This window comes from Plutella xylostella, chromosome 22 (assembly GCF_932276165.1).
Source record: "Plutella xylostella chromosome 22, ilPluXylo3.1, whole genome shotgun sequence".
NCBI classification, from domain to species: Eukaryota; Metazoa; Arthropoda; class Insecta; order Lepidoptera; family Plutellidae; genus Plutella; species Plutella xylostella.
Window position 1 is genome coordinate 11,806,960 of NC_064002.1, and position 24,163 is coordinate 11,831,122.

At 36.8% G+C, this 24,163-nt stretch overlaps 2 protein-coding genes across 4 annotated transcripts in view; one reads left to right on the forward strand and one right to left on the reverse strand.

Moving 5' to 3' along the window:
- Positions 1 to 1,062: 1,062 nt before the first annotated feature.
- Positions 1,063 to 17,570, forward strand: LOC105380569 (lebercilin-like protein). 2 transcript variants are annotated; one of them, XM_011550150.3, is made up of 8 exons: positions 1,063 to 1,268; positions 1,451 to 1,649; positions 4,413 to 4,477; positions 6,679 to 6,753; positions 7,264 to 7,380; positions 12,167 to 12,386; positions 15,189 to 15,323; positions 15,625 to 17,570. In XM_011550150.3, the coding sequence occupies exons 1-8, from the start codon at positions 1,255 to 1,257 to the stop codon at positions 16,573 to 16,575; spliced, it is 1,776 nt and encodes a 591-aa protein (XP_011548452.3). In that variant the 5' UTR covers positions 1,063 to 1,254; the 3' UTR covers positions 16,576 to 17,570. The 2 variants fall into 2 exon arrangements, with proteins under 2 accessions (XP_011548452.3, XP_011548453.3); XM_011550151.3 differs by having other exon boundaries at positions 1,064 to 1,325.
- A 4,644-nt stretch (positions 17,571 to 22,214) lies between these two features.
- LOC105380613 (neuropeptide FF receptor 1) overlaps positions 22,215 to 24,163 on the reverse strand; it is a 106,782-nt gene continuing 104,833 nt past the window's right edge. The window contains exon 9 of one of the 2 annotated variants that reach the window (XM_048628873.1): positions 22,215 to 22,553. In XM_048628873.1, coding sequence (XP_048484830.1) covers positions 22,302 to 22,553 — 252 coding nt within the window. In that variant the 3' untranslated portion in view covers positions 22,215 to 22,301. The remainder of the gene's footprint in view (positions 22,554 to 24,163) is intronic. The other variant, XM_048628874.1, reaches the window with a different exon arrangement.

The window sequence follows — 24,163 nt, forward strand, 5'->3', positions numbered from 1 at the left end:
CATCTATATTCCTCAGTCCGTACAGCTACAGTGTTTGATAATTTGTATAAACCAAGAAACAGATAATACCTATGCGTCATTTATTTTACCTTGTATGTACACAGTATTGCTGTTATAAGCATAAGTAAGTGATGGACTATTCTGTTAAAGTTGTGTGCGTCTCGATAAAAACAGTGATATAGTTTTGTAAATAAAAATATTACTGTCAGATTATGATTGTTGAATAACGATAATAGAAATATTACGTTGTAAAATATGCAAAGTTCAGTCATTCTTTGTATTTTTAAAGTATAATTATGTATGTGTATTGTACAGATAAGTAATTTGATTAAGTAAATATATTTGTTACGTTATGCTTTGCGTTTAATTTGTTATGCATGTCTCCCATTTGTCGATTCAATCAGACGATAAATAATCACCTTTGTTCGGTCAAACAAACTTTTTTGCTTTGAGTAGGGTATATTGGAGAGAGTCCAAGCACTACTGGATAAAGCCAAGGTAAGCACGAGGTAAGGTAGTAAGAATATATACCTAGGTATTATGAATAGCAATTGATACATAAATACCCGGTATGACGTCCGCTCTGGACTCTGGTATTCCGCTCAAGCACAACATAGCGGAGACACTCAAACGTTTAAGTGGAATGTAATCTTCTGTAAACAGTGCACGAAATAAGGGTTTTAGAGGTTCCCCCCTTATTCATAGAAATGTATAGTGCGACAAACTTATCTGTTCCAGTGAGAACGAACTAAATTAATCCATATCTCATTACTTACTAATAAATTGTATATTGTTAAAGATTCGATGGGTTTTTTACCACCGCAAGAGCGAATTAACAATACGAGCAAACATAAAATCTTGTAGAAGAAGAAATATTAGACATTTATGTGAACTTTCACCGGAACAGATAAGTTTGTGGCACTATACACTCAACCACAACGAAGGCTCCAATCTCCAATTATTATTTTTTTCTCTATGGCTCCCTTGTTCATCTATCCTCTATGGTTTGTCTATGGATCCAGTGTGTTCGCGCGGCAAAGAGGTGATAGGTATATCAATTTCGACCTCCTTAGTTAATCCTGGCTGAATAAAACCGATTGCTTTTTAAATATCGATTACACCGTTGTCATGGCAACGCGATCACAACAAAACAACTGTCAATAACTCTACAATATTTATGTTTGTCGGACAACGGTTTTGCGTTCCTAAATAGCTCATTTTACGGGCTTTATTTTCTATTATTAACCCAGAAACATGGCTGTGAATTTGTGAGTTTAATTTCATTGTCTTGTGTTTAGTGTCACAGGGTACGAACGATTATAAAGGTTAGGTCTCATCTGTTATTTATGTAATCTGTTTACTTGGAGACACTTATGTTAAAGCGTCACTGTGGTCATGTAAGAAGTCATCCAGACATAATTTTATCCTCTAGAATGTGTGTGTATTTCAGAAAGGAAAGCCTAGAGTCGCTTTATAGCAGCGGTTCCCGCCTAAGTTTGCTGCAGAAGCGTAAGAGAGTGAGTCCTTTATCAATGGACATGTCGCGGTCTTCGAGTGGAAAGGGAGTGACCCAGCGGTTGCTGTCGGCAAAGACGCACAGGGTCAAAGCATTGCAGAACCAACTGGCTGATGCGCACTATCACTTACAGGTGAGTTTAGGTGCACAAAGTGTTTGGAGGCTTAGTTGGAGTGTAGTTTACCTACTTACACGAAAAGAGCTCAAACGGACCGAGAGACTGTTTAGTTTAGATGCTACTTCTACTAATTCCGAGCATGGACAGTATAATCATGCTTTATTTTCATACGGGTGGTCTAAGAACGTACTATTATCGTTTATAACGTCGATGTTATATACCTACTCGTTTAAAGTCTGATTCACACATTGTTTAATGCAAGAGATTAAGTAGTTAGTACCTAGATGTACAATTCTCATAACTTTTAAAGTTATCTGACCAAAGTTATCCCGAAGTGTACTTCTACTAAGCGCTTGCACTAACAGTGTGTGAGTCAGCCATAAGAGCACTCGAGTCCGCATTGTATCGTACAGTACAAGTTAACACGATATTATTATGTACCCGAATGCCTAAAACAGACCCTTTACCAGCGACTTTGATAAATAAAATAAATGTAGCTACTTTATTATTATAAGTCACATTTTCACGACAGTGTCTATAATTCATGCATTTCACGAATAAACACGCTGGCGATTTATTCATCAGCCTTAAAAAAGCGTACCTAATTAGCGTATGCCTGTTGTCTCTTTGTAGCTAGTTACACTAATGAATTATGCCATTGGTGTAGCCACTTCTAAGGCAGTTGTCCCACCGCTGACGATAAACGAGTAGCTATTAGAGCTAGAAATATAAAGACTACGATGTAGTGATGGCGAGTTTACTTGCAGTGACATCACACAATATTGCATGTAACTTTTTCTTCTGTCTTTCAAAATCAATAGAATTCGTAGACTTAGTGGCTTTTATGAAAGGCAAAAAGCACACTTACACGACTTTGGCACACCCCAAAAACCTCATGTTGTTATCTCATTTTCTACTTAATTCCGCCATTGTTTCAGTAAATAAATGTAGCAATCCTACATGTTTAACGATTTCGTTTCCTTGGTTTGTTTTCTGTTACCCTTTTAATTTGGCTGGGTGGCAAGGTGTAAAGATTCTCCTTTATGGTAGCACATCGTAAAACATACAAGATGTTGCAATAATGATACCCCTTTTACCTAAGCTTATAAGGGTCCCACAGTAGTATGAGAGACCGCTACTGAAGTTCGAAAAACGGAATTGCGAATTACTGGTATCTGATAATAATACAAATTATTCAAACAACAATAAAATTAGTCATAATAAAAAATATGTAGGTCTCGATATTTTGCCAAGTGGGAACGGAGCCTAATTATGAACTTTATAAACTAAACAAGCACTATAGTATCCCCGAGGATCAAAAAACCTTTATCCTTCTAACTAATTCAAATAACGTGATCTTGTAAACTTCTGTTTTTATTCCAGCCTTAATAATATGTTTTGCTTAATCCTGTCTTAAGTTTTGTTGACTTTATATACTTACCGGCGTAGAGCCCTTATAAAGTTTGTTCAAAGGCGCTCAGTAATCTTTAAGAGAAAACAAATGTAGAGTGTTTTTTTCGTGTCTTCTTTGAGTGTGTATTCCTTTCTACATCTTAGCGTGTGGTAGTACCTACAAGTGAAACAGAAATGGCTTGAGGCTACTTCGGATTTTTACCGCCTACTCTTCTATTCTGTGCATTGTGTGTTTGTTCTGTGAATATTCATTGCTGAACCCACATAATTAAGGCTTCAGCAAAAATATTTTATAACATTGATTTGGAACCGTATCTTTCATCAGCAAACCATAGCAATAGAAATAGAACCAAATGCATTGCTACGCTGCGCCGTAGCCATCGAACAAAATGCTTTGCTACGCCGTAGTCAGTTCGTTATCAAAGGTTTCTTAGAGGATTTAGCTCTGTGGTTTACCACACACGCCGTAACTATTGTGTTGTGTATACGTAGTATGTAAGAATGTTTGTCAATCTTTCACATAAACAATGTACATGATGATGATTCTTGTACAATAAATAATTAAATAATAATAATAAACCTACTAAACGGATAGATAAGAAACTTACTGCATCTACAGAATAATTCAATCCTTTCAGGCACCCTTTATTCACGGATTTCTTACGAGAAAAGGGTAGGCCAGGCGAGTCTCGCCGGAAAACTCAGTTTTATTATTTATTCTACAGTAGGTATATTTTCTTATTGATAAATTTTCAGGACAGTAATAGCTGGCAACATCACACTGTAACTTGTAAGCCGCTTGAAACCTGCGAGGTGGCCTAAACGAAAATATTTGCTAACTATTTGTTTAGCTATGTATGAAATTCTCACAGTTACCAAATACTTTCACTTATTTTGTATTCCAACACCTCCACTTCAACCTTCCGCACAAATTCCATTCCATACAATGAGCGCTAACCATAACCTTACGCTTTTAGTTCAAAATTATATCTTACGACCTACGAATTAAGAGTGGTGACCTTTCACCACTGATGTTACAGTTAATGAAACCCCTGCTGTACACAATAACAGTATAGTGAATACATTCTCGAGTGCCCTTCCGAGGGTCTGTGGGTCACACGAGGACTGTGTCGTTCTGTCACCACTGTATACAGAGTGCTCGGCTTATGGACCAATATTTTTTAAGGTGTGATAGAGATTTTTTTGTGCATTTGTAAAATTTCAATAATCTGTGAATTCTCCGCACTTTAAATTCACGTGACTAAAAAAGTTGTATTTAGAAGCGTTTTTAGCGACAAAAGTTTTGAAAAAATACGTCGTTACATGCTTCAATCACCCTGTATAAAAATGTAATATATTTTTCAGGAACTCAGCAATGAGAATCGTATACTGAAAGCTGTTCAAAAGAAACATGAAATAGCTCTACAGAGGTTTGTATTTTTTTGGCCTGGCTAAAGTATTATTTTTGGGGATTTATCATATTCAAACATATCAAGTGTTCTCACAGCTCTTAAAGATAGTAAAAAACGTGTGTAACAAAATAGTGTTGTAGGAAAAACGATGTGCGTATCGATTTAAATCACCGTATAATCCTCATACTATGAAATTGGCATTTCCAAAAGAAACCATGATTGTAGGTATTATGAACATGAAGTATTTTAAAGAGTCGTGGTCGTACCTACAACATTTGTTTAGAACGACCACTTTAAGTCACTCTTTTCCAGCATAGTTAGATCTCCTTTGCAAGACACACACATCATCACACTGATTAGAAATAAAAAGCTCGATAGTTAATAATATTAATATTTTCTAGAATAGGTGTTTATAAAATTATCTAAACCTAAAACATATTCATGCAGGCCAGGCTATTTCAAAAGCTAGTTACAAAACAGTGTAGGAGCGTGATTCAGCGTATCAAGTTGGTGGAACTAAGCTGGTTCAGCCGTTTATCACTCGACGCTATTCAGAATGATAATGACGTGATAATGCGCGATAGAATGCGGTGGTAGCTCAGTCGGTAAGCGCCCGCTTGTCACGAAAGAGATGCGGGCTGAAATCCTGCTCAGACTTGTAATAAAAGTATTGTAGAATGAGTTATCGTGGCTCCTACAGTGAAGGAAAACATTGGGTGGAAATCTTAACGATGTAGATTAAGCACATAATATTACCAACTCGCAGCGTGGTAGGAAATGGTCCAAGCTTAGGAAAGTAGAGTTTAGACCTTGGGGATATACTCAAAAAGGTTCCATCCACGTGAGAGCCAGGTGCAGGTATTTACAGCCCCACAGAGAATAGAACAGAATAGAACGTGATAATGAGTGTAATGGGTGGCTTTGTGGCAGGTTCACAGCTCTTTGGAACGTGCTAATTGTATTAAAGTGTAAAACGAACTTAATACCGCTCGCGTGCTAGGGCTTACAAGGGCAGGTTCACAACTACGGCGTGCATGTTTTATCTTTTGTCAACTTAATTACAAATTATTCTAAGTGCTTGTCCATATTGAACTCGCGGGCGCAGTAGCGGGCGCGGTAACACTTTTTTTATTAATTTTTTCCTTTTTGAATCTGTCATCTGTCGCCAGACTTTGTGCAGAGATAATTGATTTTCAGAGAGATCTGAATTCTGACTATTGTCGGAGTACCTGAACTACGGAGTACTTAAACCTGTGAATCAGGCTAGATGATTCTAGCAAGTTAGAACCTAGTGAGTAACTAGGATGATTTGCTAATCGGAGCTTGTACTTCATTTTATAAGAGGCAATTTATTTAAGAGGTAATATCCAAACATACAATGCCGTGATATGAAAGTATTTACATATAATTAAAGTATTAGTCGAATAGTGGCAGTATTAAACTACTCTAATACCTTCACTAATTTATAAATACTTATCTCATGTACCCATACCATTTTTACATTTATGTTATAAAGCTTAGCACTTTATGTATACCTACTGACTTTTTTGTGAAATATGTACTGTATGTACTTACATAAATATTACAATTTACTCACTAGAAGTGAAATGGTAGGTATACTTTGGAGGTCACGGTTATGTATCTCGCGTTTTTGTGCTAAAATTCAAACGGATAACTACTGAAAGGTCTTTCCACGGTCTTTTATACGGTCACGAAATTCTGAAAGGGTAGGAACTATTTCATAAAATATTAACCATGTATCGGTCACTAATGTGGGTAAGGCTGTGGCCACTCAAAATGTTGTTCAATAATTTCAGCGCAAAATGCTGGCACATTTGCCAAGCTAAATTTTGAAATAGAAATGTTGCTACGCGGATTTATTTTAAACAAATATATTAGTTCGGCAATTTTGTGCCTTTGTTTGGAAACACCTCTGTACTATCAATTTCATTTCGAGAAGTATTTACTGTTTACAGCATTTTAGTGGTTTTAGTATTTTGGACCACGAGTTTAAAATTCGTTACTGGATTTCGCAAAATCATTGTTATATTTTCTGTCAGCAAATTACAAAAGCTTGTTGGGATAAACGAGTCCTCAAATTAACTTACACCGACTTCTAAATAACCGAATAAATAAAACACAATAAAGTTATCTACTACTGACTATCAAGTACCTATCAGCAGTGATGAAATTAACAAAATTCACCCTTATATCTTCAGGTATGAGAACTCAAACGCCGAGCTGCCTCAAGTACTGAACTCCCACAGTGAAGAGATGCGCGTGCAGCAAGCCAGGTTAGTTCCTTTGTTGATTTACTCAATTCTTCTTCTTCTTCTCAAGTCCTTTAAGTCCTAGTAGAGCATAGGGCCGCAACTACAGATTTCCATTTCTGACGATCAGAGGCAGCAGCCACAACTTCTGGCCAGCTCATGTTGATCGACTTGATCTCCTGGAATTTACTCAAATATGACCATCCATTTTGAATCGATTGCATAATCACACATAATACTTAATTAAATAAGATATGGTGTCAGTATAATCAGACCGACTTGGCTTGGCGTTAAAATATATTTTTTTTAATACTGATGGCGTCCCAATGCATTATGTTATGACTAGTAATAACGCAGAGTGGACCACTATACAGCGGGTTTTATTGACTACATGTAGCCGGTACTGGTTGGATGGGGAAGATCGAGGACAGTGTGACTATAATCCTTTTAACCTTATGAGGCGATTTTTGTAGCGACAAGCAGGTGAAACGTCTATAGTACCTATATTAATTTCTCAATCCCTCCCGCTCGTAGGTACAAGCAATTGAAGCAGCAGTACAGAGAGGTGTCTCAGAGGCTGAAGGAGCGAGACTCACAGCTTCAGCAGCTGAGGGACGAGCACCAGCACCTGCTGGACTTGAGCAAGGACCGGTGAGTGGGAGCGAACGGTACGGTGTGGGAGAGCGAAGGGTGCGGTGAGGGAGAGCTAAGGGTGCGGTGAGTGAAAGGGAGTAGTGGAGAGTCGAGTAGAGGGAAAGAAGCGGTGAGAGAAAGCGAATGGAGCGATGAGTGAAAGAAAAAGGATCGGTAAGAACAGGATAGGAAAGAGCTCTGAGTTAGACGGGTGACAACGACTTCCTGGTATATTGAGGAAAGTCAAACATAAATGTAGTCGTGCACTGATAAAATTCCTCTTCTATAATTATATTCATTTAAAATCAACTGTAATGGATACTGGCTCACACGAGTCCAATAACCATAGTAGTAAAGAAACCAATAAACTTGAGCAAACCTTCGGGACCATAAAGTTGAAGAGTTATGGAGAATTTTTACTGTCTGTACTTCAAAGCTAATATAGGAGAGGTGTATATGTCGCATGCATCTGGTTGAATCTCCTTTTTGGTTGAATCACTGGCGCGTTCATTGGATGGCGCTACTCAAATTGTATGGCTAAAGGACAACTCGTCAAGTCGTTGAATGTAACGTTCGACGTCGTTGAATGGGATATAGTATAGCAACTTTGTAATGTCTGGTTATGATGAACATGGCCAGACAAGATTCAACAAAAAGACTATGTTAGAAAGCTCTCTTCTCACAAATTAAGTAAACAATAACAATAAACGTACCTTGTTATGGTTGTTCATAATTATCCAGTGTCGCCACAATTTTTTCTTTGCAACTATCCACCGGCGGCGTAGTAATAGGAAAATCCATGTTGTCATACTATTTTAACACAAATAACGCACAAAGCAAATTTAGTTGCAATAAATAAGAATACAGGTGCTTTTTGTGTCAGCTGTTAGCTGTTAGACGCCATATTTGTTTTATTCACCACCTGACTGATTTTAAGTCCGCTATCTACATAGTTGGACGTTTTGTGACGCTTGTACAATCAACGTTCGGCTTAGTCATACAATTGAGTAGCGCCATCCAATGTACGCGCTAGTGAGTCAACTAAAAAGGAGATTCAACCAGATGCCTGCGACATATACACTCGGAGTACCCGTAAGTCGGGTATGGCTTAGTGCTTTAAAGTTCAATAGTCTATTTCTAAAGACACAATGCTCACAGCATTTTTAATGCTCGATCGTAAGAATAATGGAGTGGTGTAAAAGACAGGTAACAACCTATCTATTTAGGTATGGCGACATGACCCACAGATTGATGAAAAATTATGTAGGTACATAAAATACTCACAGGATGTTATAAAAGGATTACTAAACCACGTTTGTAAAATAGTAAAACATATTATTCCTAAGTAGGTAGGTATATTTTATAATATGTAGAAAAAATATACAAGGGTTCCCTGATACAATTTCATCCTGTTTATTAATATGAGTATTCTAAAAGTGTCGTAGAAAAAATATTAAATTAATAAACATGGCGTGTACGTTATATCGATATTACTTTTTATAGGGGTCTAGAAGAATATTTATTACATTATTCAGAAAAAACTTGCAAAGTTGTAGTTGGGTCCTACTTTGGTATGCAGTAAAGTGTCAATTTGTTGAGCCCAGACTCATCTCATGAATCATAAAAGTGAAAGTTAGGACTCTACACTAGTACCTAACTGCCTGTGTCAGACTAAAAATGTATGAATACGCGGTGCAAAATCGCTTGATTTTCCCGAAAAATGTAAACACGTCGAAATACATGTAGGTATTTTTTGCATGTGTTTTTTTCGATTTCTCATGAAAAATTACACCACAGTATAATATAAAACCTTGCATGGGAGATTAAAAATAACGATATTCCTCGGGAAAGATGTTTAGTTTGACCAGTACGAGGATAGAATTTACACCCTGTATTATCTGTAAGAGCTAAAAATACGACAAGACAAGCAGTTTTTCTCAATATTTATAAAAACTCTGCTTGTGCAGGTTAGAATACTTATTTAAAACGTGCAATATGATTGAATTTTAATCTATGTAAAGTTATGCAAAGCTCAGGGAGCTTAGACCATCAGGGGGAATGCATTTAGGTATAAAGGTTACATTCACGGTCGGGTGCAGGGCGAAAAACTAAAGAAATTAATATAATGTAGAGTAAAAATTGTATAAATATACGAGTACTTACTATGTGCTTTACTCGTTAGTTCGAAACCATCCTTTTTACTAATTACTTTATCTTATGCAGTTATGAAGATACTGCAATTCTAAAGTATTGTTCTTATCCTGGCAAGCTTTTATTCATCGTAAAAATATGAACGAATTTTCTTATGAACGTTATATCTTTACAAACTACCCGATTGAAAATGGCTCTCATACTTATTTATAGTAACATAACATAAACATCCTGTTGTATTAATCCCATGCTACGTGAGAAGTAATCCCGGAGGTTTAGCAACTGGGTCACGTGTTCGAATCCCAATCTTGTGGTTGTCGGCAACCGACCCTTGTCAGCTCATCTGTCAGTCTCTGACTACAGTTGTCAATGTTGCCATGTTTGATTGCTCTGTTGCGTTGCAGTCAAGTAATTTGTCCGATTATCGGGTAGATGGAGCTAACTCTGCAACAGAAATATGTGCCAATAATTATAAATTTGGGCAACAATTTATTACTGTAAATGTCTCGCTCACTATTAGGTATGTAGGTCACAATTTGTACTACGTACTTTAAGCCTCGTAAATTGCTAATGCGGCTGATATGCAGTTTACGCCATCGATACGCCGTCGAAACAAGCAATGGTAATTGCATGCGGTGCTGCGCTTGAAGTTCCTCAAAATAATAATATTATGGAAATTTCAATAAAACATTTTACGGTGTTTATTACCCTAACTCCTAGATATGGGATAATGGTGTAATTATAAGTGCATACGGCACAGTGAGGTACTATAAGCTCTCGGCTTATCATAGCTATAACTTTTTAACACCCTGTAGAGTAGACTAATGCACATTTTAATTTGTGCAACGCGCCAGCTTTCATGAACTGAGTTGTAACCAGAGCCTTTAGAGCGTGGGTGTGCCCATAAGTTCCCAATGACTATGACGTGCTCATTAAAAGAGGTTTTTTTTTGTGTAGCTCTCATTAGTGGTGTTCATTAATTTTCTATGACGATTATAACGTACCAACCTATTGTTTTCACTAATTCATAATTTAACGGGCTTACTAAGGACTATAAGACTCCTAATAGAAGTGCAAGGTTAGGTGACGTAGGTACAGTTGACGCAAAGCTAAAATGACAAAACTATTGGTGCTTGCTACACAGTCCATCAGCATCATCACGACCCATCTCGTCACCACTGCTGGGGCAAGGGTCTCCTTCCAATGAAGGAAGGGTTTTAGGCTTAGTCCACCACGCTGGCCTAGTGCGGGTTGGTGGACACAGTCGCTACACAGTTGCTCAAACTGAATTTAATTCTTACGAATTAGAAATTAAAGAGTTCAGCTGTCTCACTGTACATTTCGTGGAATATTACGACGTAGTGGGCCCTCGTTCATATTTAATTTTAGCAAACAAAACACTTGGCGTCCTACACGGGACTAATGGCTGCTCCCAGCATTGTATTGTCAAATTAATCCGAGTTCGAATAAACTGGAAGGCACGTCATATGAACACGGTACTTATTTAAAAAGTGTACAACAATTTTATTTATTTCAGCTTTTCTTATTTTATTTTTTATGACTGATTTCCCGCGATGGAATTACTGAAGTTTCTGTTTACCATTCGTACGACCGTATTCGTGAATTTCTCATATTTTTTAAGAGGCAAAGTTGTCTAGAATGACGAGTTGTGTGAGTATATTTCGGATGTGCACTTTAATCAGGGACCGGCGGAACATTCTGTCTGTGTAATTTAAAAGGTCTGAACGAGTTATAAATTAATAACTACTGCTGTAATAAAATAATTAACGAACACCACGAAAAGTTATACAGGGTCTCTCGTTATCTACTAGAGTCTAGAGTTAAAGTTGAGGCCTAACAAACTCTATTATGAGAATATTTCAATATTCATAATAATATTGAGTAAGTACATGGTATACGATAGTATTATTTGTTCTGTGAACTTTGACGAGAAATAGTAATATTATACTGCTGACAGAATGTTGACTTTGATTTTCAATGTAGATTCAGCCGAAAAACTTTTCCATTGTAAAATTTAGTGCACAACAGAAGCCTCCACGAGTAAGGTTGTTTTTTTTCCTTAAATGTATAGGATGTTAAAAAGTGGTGATTTGATTTTCAAATTTCTTTATTATCAATAAGTGATAATAAGTGGTAATTAAGCCGAAACGGGGTGACTCAGGGTTTCATACTTTCAAAACGTATCTACATTGACCTCTGTAATGCATTACGATAGTTACGATGCATATGTAAGTACTTACCTACTACTGAGTGTGTTTTACTCCGCCTCATTAACTTATCCCTCAACAATATTTTATTTTATTTTATTTTAATTTATTGCATGGAAAACCAACAGCTTTATACTAATAACAAGTTAATCTTATTTAAACATAAATAGACGAAAAGCTAATTATAGGTTTTCGCATATGGAGACGATATAACAATAACAACACATACTCACCTAATAATAAATTCTACTTAGACATATATACAGGATGTTACAAAATGGGTATACTTCGCTGAAGCACCCCCTGCTTTAGAAGTCGTAGCACAAAAGTTATACAGAAAGACCCCCTGAGTCACCCCTTTCGGGTTATGATACCACTTTTGCAACAGCCTTAACACAACAAATCCCTTACTCTCCTTCATTCAGGAACCTTCTAGAACGGGAAAAACTCCAAGCCCAGCTAGCGGATCTAGCGCTGAAGGTGCAGCAACAGAACGAGACTATCAGCACGCTGCAGCGCCGTCTAGCGCTCGAGCAGAAGAACTTTCGACATCAGCTGCAGAATGAAATCAATAAACATAAGGACACGAGGCATGACTTGGACCTGGCGATCACTAATGCTGACAAGCTGTCCACGATTATTGAGGTTCGTATGCTGTTGATATTTTTATAGCTCTACAGTCCGACAACGCTTTCTTTACCACTGGTAAAGCTTTACCACTGATTGCGGTTTTTTTATTATTTACTAGCCCTAAATAAATGAAGAAGAGTAAGACAAAGTTGCTGCCCTGTTATTTGGTGTTGGTACTTGATTTGTTGCCAAGTTAGTTTTGTAGTACTCTAGAACTATTGGGGTATCTGCTGGTGGCCTAACTTAAAACTTAGAACATTATATTTAGGCGTATTCGAGATAGAAGGAAGAAATAACGCACTGTCGCATTTAAGGGGAAAAAAAGAAAGTCGCTGTCTTGTCTATTGTCGTATCTCTAAAACATCGTCCAAAAATAAATTATTCGTAAATCGTTGCGTAAATTAGATTTTCCATATTCCAATTTAAAGTTTTGGGTAGTTGAGAGGTCTGAAACTAAAAGTTGTGTCATAAGAATCGATCCTATTATACCCGGTATTAAACAAACCTAGATTGTTCTAAGTTCGAACCTAACTTTGAATCCCACGCCTTTTTATCGCTTAGGGGATCAATATACCTAATAGCTCCATTTACTTTACGCAAATAGTCACAATTGCGCGTGGGGGCTAAATCTCAGGGCGGCATTGCCTAATTTAGGGTAAAATACTTTGTGGTGAATGCGAATTTCACACATAATATTGCCCCTTGAGTATCTAATTATAATATGTACAGCTAAAAGGTTGAATACGGTGGAATGCCTTCGTATTATTGAACTTCCGGTAAAATGTAGAGCAGAATTTTATCAATATTCCGGTCAAAGGGTCGTAATTTTACTGAAGATTTTATTAGGATGGAATTTAATCAATTACAGGTTATCCTAAAATATAAAAATATGTAGAAACTATTTTGTTTCCCTTACACAATTCACAATAATGAGGGTCGTCGTAGAATTTAGGTAGGAATAAATCCACATTGTCCTTTATGTTCATATTCTTCCTTTATGTTCATTGTCATTCCTACGGATACGACGAAGAGGACATCATCATCATTTCCAATATGGGGACCATTGACCCTCAGCTCGATCGCTGATAAATTGCCACCCTGTCCGCTCACCTCGTTTGATTTAATTGGCGTTTTCTCAAATTGCTTCGACGAACACGCTTTTCCGAGTGACGAGGTCCTTTGATATCGAGATATTTTGATACATTTTTGATTAAATTGAAAGTCGGAATACCCTCTTATTTAAATCTTACCTTTATTGGTTAACAAAGGCTTCCTCATTTAGCCGAGACAATGATGAGCAGGCTCGTCGGTTGATGCCGATTGTGCTTTGCCAATAATGCGGAATGCTCGTTTTAATTAAGTCTAAGTGTGTCCCGTGACCCGTGTTGTGTAAAGTTCAGCTACAGATCCACCATTGTTCGCAGCTACAACTTATTTTCTTTGAATAGGTCGTTCACCTTCGGAACGTGATGGATTTTCACGGCGATTAGACGGATCTCTGCCGAAGGTATCGCTCTATTCTTCTTATAAATTATTCATAGATTCAATGAACGCACTGTTCTTTTAACGATCGGATCAGGGGGTGTGTTTGTGCGGAATGACACTGAATGCATAACACATAGACCCGGGTTCATTTCTTTGTTTTTGGACCATATTGATGTACAAAGTTACTTCATAAATGTTAATAAGTATGAGGATATGGTTGCGCCCATCTGTTCATGCCTACATTGTGATAAATAATTGAATTTACAAATTACTGAATTAAATAAATAAAATGCCGTGGTATCGAAATGCTGAATGATACGTATTCAGGGTAAATCTGCGATTCTAAAGTGAAAGCGATAGTAAATTGATGATGTAGTGGTTATACGTAGTAGATATCTGGCGAGGAACCCGAACGTTTTTTCTGGCTTATTGGGTGATGATGACGAATTCATGACGTCACTCACGCCATCGCATAACCACCATTGTCAAATTCGAGTGAAGCAATACGGGTTGCGTCGTCGCAACGCAATGATTTCAACGCAGATCTCTTATCCACCTCGTCGTCGTGCTCTCCTTGTGCGTTGCTGCGTCATCTACAGAGTAGCAATGCAACTCCAATCCACTGTCGCTGTATAATCGCTGCGTATTACATAATACGGAGGCCGCGGTCGCCGCTCGTGCTCGATGGCGACTGGCAGATTATCCTGCAATCACTATATGGGTTTGTGGCAGGCTCTTTTGGCTGAATCCAATTATAAAAAAAAAACACTGTTCCCGGAAAATTTGATAAATACGACGTGCAGGTCGCATCAGATTTATCAGATTTTCCGGGAACAGAGATTTTCCTTTTTTTATGCCAAATTTTGTGTAGTAGTTTCTACTGACAGTAACTAATAAATACTTACTTCGGGTAAAAAAAGTCGACCCATTTTCATATTGGCCTGCATTTTCATAGATATCTATTGTTTAGTCAGAAATGGAATTTACACCAAACTGGTACACTCGTTATTTGATTAAGTTGACATTGCTAAATTATTCTGTTTTACCCAGTTTTCAAAGAAAGAACCATTGTTCAGTATTAGTTCGCAAATTAAATTTACAAAAACTTACCTATTTCTTGTTCTCCCAACTCTTTCCTTATTTAGGGCCGGCTTGGTGGGTCATTTAAGATCACAGCACACATAAACGTAACGTAAACGGATCGCCTTTCGCTCCCGGCGTTCCGTTTACGTTACGTTTATGTGTGCTGTAAGTGCTGTGAGCCTGTGACCTTCAATGTCACGCCGTATTTAATTTTGACTAACCCAATCCGAATTCCCTAACGGTTTTCAGATGAAGGAGAAAATGCTAAGTTCTGTTTCCGTCGCTCGCAATGCCAGGTCCCCGGTGAAACCGCCGCCGCCGCCGCTCGGCACTAATAGAGCTGTCAGCAAAACAACCCGCGCCGCGTACGACGAACGAGCCAGCGTAAGTCAACCCAGTGGTGGTAGTTCATTTGATTTTTAAGGATTGAAAACTGGTAAATTACTTTATTGGTTTAAAATAGGATGATAAATGGGTTTTTGATCCGAGGAATAGTTTTTATCACAGACACGCTGATGAAGATGATAAACCATGCATATCTGAATTCCATATAATATAATATCAAGAGTTGCAATGCTGCATTATCTTTTCGTCGATGTTTTATGTAATCTCAGTAAGAACGATCATTTCTAGTTGAGATAATATACTGACTGTTGTAAAACTTGTGTATTTTTTCCTATTATAGGGTGATCAACTATCAAGATTGTGCGAAAACTCCCGCAGCCTCAGCAGCGCCTTGTCTCATGATGAAGAGACTTCCTCCTCGGCCGAACCAAAGTCGCGGTACATACGCTCTAGAACTAATTCGAGCAGCACCAATACCAAATCCACTCCTAATCAAACTAGGAAAAACTCCAAAGCATCAGATGACATGCTGGAAATGGCTAAAACCGTACAAGAAGGAATGGCCGGATTGTCGTTGTTTGAAGAAGAAATTGATTTCCACAACACTGCTCACGAAGATGTCCAAAAGAAAATAGAGAGCATGAAAATTGACTTTATGAATAAGATAAAGAATAATGAAGATCCTTTATCCAGGAAAGCAAGTCTAAAATCAGGCTCAGAAAAGGATTCTATGGAAGAGAAAATTGAAACTAATCAAGATGAAGAAGAAAGACCTAAGTCTAGAGGACGACGAACCTCACGAGTTTCTTTATTAAATGAAACAAAAGTTGAGGAAACGGTTGCGTCACACTCATCTAATTACAATAGAGGAAATGAAATGAAACTGAAAAGAGAAAACAGTATCGTTGACAGGAGAAACAGTAAACCAATCGACAAATACTGTAATAATATAATGCAAGATATTGAGAAAAGCAGTCAAATTATAGACAGACATGTGAAAGAATTCAATACAACGAAGTTTGATGGAGAAAAATTGGTGCAACAACTTCATGCTGTAGACAAAATCAATGAGTACGTCACAGCAAATGGCGACATACCCGATGAAGCTTTCGAAGAGTTGAACAATAACTTTAAAATGTTGACTGATCAGGTGATGTCGGAAACGCTGCCTATTGCCAAGAAAAGAACGCTCTCTGGTCGTGGAACCAAAACTGAAGGCAGAGGTAATTTGTTTGGTGATTCTAGCATGAGCAATCAGGACCTGTTGGATGATCTTCTAGGAAAGAAATGACACGCAACTAATTTCTCGAATGCAATGTTGACTTCGTGATTATGTTGACATTATGTATTTGTATGTTAACATTTGGGGATTACTTAGGAGTATTTGAGTAGAAGATTTGTAGGCTAACAATGTTTTCTATTTCATTTTATTGATAGTTGTGTACGTTATGGCTATAAGTTTCCGTCGGGACCATTCGTCATTAAAATTTACTACCAAAGTATTTACAAAACCACATTTATAATTAATGTGGTAACATTTGATTACTTTATTATACACGAGACAGCTAGCCAACGACCGCGACAGATTGACCCTTGTCGTACTGATTTCATATTCAGTTGTTTTATGTTTCAACAGATTGGGCTTCATTAATAAATCCAGCTCAGCTACCTAGTGGCATAACATAGGGATTGATTGGAATAGAGAATTACCTAGATTTAAATGAATTAAATACCACTGTAGAAATAAACATACTTGACAATAGATCACTTTACTATCTTATACAGTTTTTGTATGTTTTAATTTGGATTGATAGACTAAATTTAATATTGCTGCATAGATTTTGTATGTACACAAATTCAATACAATCAATTTTGCAACGGTTATTGTTTGGAGCGAAGTAAATATTGTAAATAGCGAAATCGACATACCTGTCTGAATGCGAAAATATTTTATAGTTCACGAAACAGTTTTTGGATAGATGTCTTTGCAAAAGGCACAGGAAGATATTACCTAATCATGTGAAAAGCATTTAAAATGTGTATAAAATATTTATTTTTAATATTTTAACCATCCAAGTTTTCAATAGTAGTAGGTACTCGTACTACAACATTGTTCCTTTTTTATAAATCTATGGTACATAATGTTATACATTGTTGAGTTAGATTTCATTCGAATAACATTTGCTAATTGAATTAATGTGTACGTTGTATTTTAGTTGAAAGGAACTTTTATGTGCCTATGACAATGTTTGAGATTGGAATTGAATTATATTTTTTAAATAATAAGTAAATGTTTTATTTTATTTGTTACCAGGCTGGCATGTGGTTTTTGTCTCTTAAAAATTATTTCACAGATCCATATTGATTAAGTAGTGAAATATATAATCTGTGAACATTATCACGTAAAACAATGGCCACATAGGTAAAAAAAAACTTGCACTTAAGGGTGCCCGCACACGACCGAGAGGACAGAACACATAAAAACTTGCACCTAAGGGTGCCCGCACACGACCGAGAGGACAGAACACATAATCGAGCCGATTTTTCGACTCTTTATCGGACGTATGCGTTGCACTAATTGCAATCAGTACGTTCTATAAGTCGTGTTCGGACACCCTTATACTCGTATAAGGAACGTCAGTCAACGGAAAATCTGGCAATCAAGGGTATATCACTGGAATATCCACTGGAGCGGAGTAGGTTGACAAAGCGGCGAATATGGTAAAACGGCACCAAAAGATTTAATAACTACGTTGCAGCCCTAGATTTCTGACTTTCAGGCATCGATGATTGAAGCTACAATAGGTGTTTTTCTTCTACTTCACTACTCATACTATGGCTATTGTTTTTTTCTTGAATATTTGGTAGGTACCTATTGTGAATGATGTTTTACATTTGAAATTAAAAGCTTAGTTACAGTTACCTACTTTTTATGCGTAGCTTATAATTATACGGTCTTGAATATTCACGAAACAATTATTTTTGCCTCACGTTGGTTTCGCAAATACGAGTTTAGCAGGCTTTTTCATTAACTTTTCTGAGAATCATTTTCAGTATATTAATAATCTGACGCATTCTGTAACTCTGTAGTAGGTACTACCCTTGTACCTCTAGAGCCTACAGTATTGAGCAGCCATTTATCAAACAATCAAGACACTTTATATCATATCAACGTGTAAAAATAAAGGGGTTAAAAGGAATTTAAAATAAAAATTCAGCTTATAATTTTAAATTACTTTATTGTTATGAATTAATGACATATTTACATCAATTATTTAACATTGTGGCATGTAACAAACATAATATTTTGTATATTACTATGAAACGCTTTATGGATGAAAGTTTGACATAATTTAATTTTCCTCCGTATAGCGAAATGAGAACTCAATAAGCTTGAAATATTAATACTAAACTAACTTTATACATTACGTTTATGTACATTTCTTATAGTACAATTTATTCGTAGAGTACCTATGTGCATTCAAATTATACATCTTATTGTTTAATACAAACGTTTTTAGACTAGACATAAAATTATTACAAAAGTGACTAGATCTAGAACTAAAAAGCTACTCAGAGTAAACATGAAAATTCTAATCTGAGTTGAGCATGTTTTGCAGCTTTAGGTTTATCATGAAAAGGAAGTGTCTTTATTAATTACACTTGAGCTTTACAGTAACAATAGGAGCGGCTAGCAGCGAACGTATTTACAAAAACTTTAGGACGATTTTCATAAATAATAAAATATTATAAGTAATAACCAAAATAGAGAGAGAAATAAATGTAATTTAAAAATAATAAATAATAGGTTGCTTAAACCGTTGCCGCTATCAAATTTTGATGAAACATTAATTAGAACATTCAACAAACATAATAGGTATCTCATACAAATACAGTTCGACAAAGTTATAACTTTGCAACGGGTAAAATATTTAAGATATTTTTTTTATGAAGAATAGTAGTACCTAAGTAATAGGCAACTGAACACTAAGGAGCCACCTCCACAGTCAAGGAAATCGCGACGGTATTATCGTCGTGCCACGCATTTGACCACGATGAAATTACTCGTATAATCCACCCTTAAAGTTTGTCGGGTCCGAAAAACAACACACTGTATACTCTCATAGAAGGTGTCTCCACACGTCACGGCGATATTATCGCTGCGATGCGCCGAGCGGCGATTCGTTGCGATTCTTTTGCCTGTGGAGACGGGCCCTAACAGAAACCCTCATCTCAGCTAGGAAAATACACATTTAAAAATTACAAACACATCTATGTCCCCCAGTGGGTTTTCCGTTGTGACCTATTTCTATGATGAGATTTTAGCACGTTTTTTTTCCATTTGGTTTCACTTTTTACTGAGTCCTAGTAGCTCTTTCGTTGTCGTCGACACAATAATAACAGTGTAATAAGTTTCATAGAAGGTAAAAAATTTAAACATGTACTCAACCATGTAGGTACGGGACTGCTGCTTTTTCGTGACCAACACATTAGTTATCAACAATCCCCATTCATCTGTCTACCATCTGTGAGTTCTATAAATGATTTCAGTTTAGATAGCTTGATTGCTAATGTGTGGTGGTTGGTCCCAATTGAACCAAGCACATTTTAGGTTGCATTAACACTTATACACAGACACTCTTATTATTCAACCCTTAAACGGTTATTTTGATGTGTTACCCTAGAAAACACAACAGCGGTTGGATTCTGGGTAACGATTAACGATTGTGCGAGAATTTACATTACCCTAATTTTGTTTTTGTTACCTGGGCAGTTCTTCTTTTTAACCTACATAACTTAGTCTCCATCAGTTGTGAAGAAAAAATCATGAGTTTTTCAAATATTTATTTATATTTCAGCGTGCATTGTACTAAAAACACAACGGCTGTGCACGTTTACAAAAATATAAATTTATATTTTTGTATTTAAAATTACGTTACAGAGTGGTAAATCCGCGTGACAGAGGTGTATTTCATACGAATCTTGGCTGTCTCCCGCCACTTCATCCTGCGCATATTCGATAATGTTACAAAAAATATATATGACGACATAAAATATAAAAAATTATTTAAACTCCAGAAGATATTACCTATTTAGTAAAACAAAATATATATTTTTAAATGATTTCAGAAATATTTTAAAAAAATGTTGAAAATTTGTCTCTTACTACCTAATGTTTTAGTAGTTACATTCTGTCACGTAGGTTGCCATTTAAAATATTTGTTTGAGCCACTCGTCCTTATTGCCATCGATCAGAGTTTAGGTCTCCTTTTCCCCTTGGTAAGATTTCCCCTTTGAGATCCAGACACCGCGTATCGGCCACCCGCAAAGTGTGACAGGAGGTGCGTGTGTTTATTCGGCGACAGCTTCGTCACGTAGGTAATTGTTAAAATAAAATACAATTAAATTATTATTTTGTTGTTTACTCATTGGTAATAACAATTACTTTGCAATCAACATGTGAATATTACACTTTATGTTACTGTTTAAATGCTAATCGACTTTGCAACACATTTTACCCCTCTGTCACACGACAAATCTGTCACATTCTTACGAAACACTCCAACCTGAGGAAATTCATCAAAGAAAAATTGAAGAGAAACTACACGTTTTGGTTAAAGTAAGAAGCGAAAGGAACGTCCAATACACTTGCGCTGCATTAATAAAAAGTTTCGTTTGTGAAAAAGGTAATTTCGTGCTATTGTTCTCAAGAACAGACGATGAATGTGGTAGACTGTTTAATATGGTGGAGAATGATTTATCGGATGTTTGATGATAACATTAAAGTCCTTCCAGCTTCTAAGGCAATTAAAAAAGGAAAGAGTATTTTTTTCAAGTTCTAAGAGCCACTGCTGTATTTTCGAAATATGGCTGGTTAAAACTTTAACAAATTACGTAATTTTCCATTAAGGTACTTAAATTTTAGGTTGCCGAAAATATTATTTGTGCAGATAAACACTATTTTATGTAGTTGGAACAAATTTGTCCTTTAAGTTCCTGAAATACGGATATTTCACTCTCCAGAGGTTCTCAAGTGTGATTTCATTAGTTATACTAACAATAAAGATATATCCAGTAATTTTTTTGACCAACTTGAAACCATAATGATTTATAAGTAAGTTACTAAATTATTATTTTTAAATAAAACTGTTTTAATTCCAAAACGCTGCCACATATTTAATAGAATAACGACTATGTCACATCGTTTACCACTCTGTAACGATTGGTGTCTCCTGGTAGTCAACTTATTTTTGGTCGTTTATATGTTCTGTTATAAATAGTGCAACTTTGGAAAAATCATATTAAATTTAGTCATTGATGTTAACGTCTATACTGTTAATTTTTGACTGTAATTAGTAGCGAAAAAATATTTATAGCAAAAACAAGCTTCATTTTAGCTGAAATTGTGACAGAGTGGTAATAACTACTTAATAAATATTTTGTTATTACTAAAAATCCATTCCTTCATATGTTTTCTAAAATGGTATTTTGTTTATTAACGTATCAAAAAAGTTTCATTTTAATCGACGAAGACTATTTCGATAAAAAAAATAAAAGATTCTGTGATGAAGGTGTAATTTTCTTTGCCTTATCCACGTATTATGTTCTGAAAATCTTGAAAAAATACTTAAACTTCGCGGCCAACCACCTTTTTCGATAGAATAGAAATGTAGCTATCATAAAAATTATTAGAGTTCACCTAAAGTAATTTTTTTCAAATTCGGGATAATTTTTTATCCATTATGTAGGTTAAAAAGAAGAACTGCCCACCTACATAATAATAGTATGGTAAATTCTCGGAAATACGGTTCCCAGAATCCACCCTTGCGAGAATTTTAGGGCACCAGCTGGCCACTATATGGGTTCGTTATTGGCGTAAATAAACGTCACTATATCGCGAATCGTCATAAATACGGCGATGTGATTGGCAGAACTCAACGAGTTTATCGACATCGATAATGAACCCGTGTAACGACCATAGAGAACCGTCTCTCTCGGTACCGTCAGAACCACCGTCTACAGAAACTGCTGGTTCTCCTTCCTCGACGGCTGGCGGGTCCACACGTCGCGCCGGCACAGGCTGCCCGGCGCCGAGGACCGGTGGTTGCTGCTGCCGTGGTTGCTGCTGCAGTTGTTGCTGCTGCGGTTGTTGCTGTCGCGGTTGTTGCTGCTGCGGTGGTTGCTGCTGCGCACGCTGCGGCAAGTAACCGTGGTGTGGGTGCGCCCGCTCGCGCTACACATGCTGCATTTTTGACGTAAATCGCGCATCTGTGGGGAGACAGCTTGTTGGAGTAGGTTCAGGGTGGCAAGGGAAGAAAATAGTGAGGTGAGGCGGTGGTAGCTTAGTCGGGTCATGCTGGAGAACCGGGTTTGGATCCCGTCGCTGACTATGTAAGGAAAATGTATAAGTACCATCGCTCTTAAGGTGAAGGAATACATCGTGAAGAAACCTGTTAGTATAATTATAGATGTGGCCCAACCCGCAATGGACTAGCGTGGTGGGAAATGGTCCAAGCTTAGGAAGGCAGGTTAGACCTTGGGGATATGCACAAAGTTTCAGAGAGAGAGAGCCAGGTGTAGGTAGGTACTTACACCCCCACAGAGAATAGAATAGAATAAAGGTCAGGGTACGTTTTGATTTGGCAAGGGAAATTAATCTGACAAATCACGTGCAAGAAATTATTAAAATGCTTTTAGCATTAAGTCCACCCTTTGTACCTTTATTTGTAATATTTGTACAATAAAGAGTTAAATAAATTACCTATGAAGCAATGAAATGATTAGGTACTATTTATAAATGTTGGTGATGATGAGGATTGTCGTTATCAAGTGTGAAATATTCTAATAATCCTAATCCTAATCCTAACTAATATTATAAATGCGAAAGTAACTGTGTCTGTCTGTCTGTCTGTCTGTCTGTTTGTCTGTCTGTCTGTCTGTCTGTCTGTCTGTTACTCTTTTACGCCAAAACTACTGAACGGATTTGAATGAAATTTGGTATACATACGGTCTAGACCCTGGGAAAGAACATAGGCTACTTTTTATCCCGGAATTCCCATGGGAAAACTTTTTAAGGCGAAGCGAAGCGCGCGGGAACAGCTAGTAATAAATAATAAATATGTGGGGACATCTCACACACGGCCATCCAACCCCAAGCTAGGCAGAACCTGTGTTATGGGTGTCAGACAGCTGATATATCTACACAAATACATAGATAGATACATACTAAATATAAATATGAACACCCAAGACCCGAGTACAAATATCTGTCCTTAAACAAATATCTGCCCCAGCCGGGAATCGAACCCGGTACCTTTTTCATAGCAGTCAGGGCCACTAACCACTACGCCATTCGACCGTCAAATTTATCTGTGTGTAATTAGGTAACTCAACATTACCTAAATTATAAATGTTGCAATTATGCTATCACGATATGCTAGATAAATTATGCAGGGTTTCAGTTGATTTTACATTAGGCACTTTTGCTACACCCAGCAGTAAAATCTGTACGTATTTATTTTATACTGGACGAAATTACACTGCTTACTACGAGCGCTTCCTTTAAAATTTAATTAAACTGCAACTTGTAAGCCTCCACCATTGTGTGGCTAACCTCTATAAGATTTATTTGCTCTCCACACGTCAATTTTTCCTCCACCAGTCCTTTTATTATGTTTTTGGCTTTGAAATAAATACATTATTATTAGTCATTAGGTCTTAGCAACTGCATAGAAACTTTCATACTAAACGTACCAAGTCAACCAAAATTTTTAAAAATAAAACAGTACAGGTATTTTTTTTTCGATTTTAGTTTTGTTCCCATTATAAAAATTGCTTAGGCATATTGACATGTCGATAAAAAGTACACTGATGAAACT

Bases quoted from the DNA above. Each gene is read 5' to 3' on its own strand.
- LOC105380569 (XM_011550150.3), top strand. The intron at 12,387-15,188 runs GTTCGTATGCTG...AACGGTTTTCAG, and splicing joins AGCTGTCCACGATTATTGAG to ATGAAGGAGAAAATGCTAAG. The intron at 15,324-15,624 runs GTAAGTCAACCC...TTCCTATTATAG, and splicing joins CGTACGACGAACGAGCCAGC to GGTGATCAACTATCAAGATT.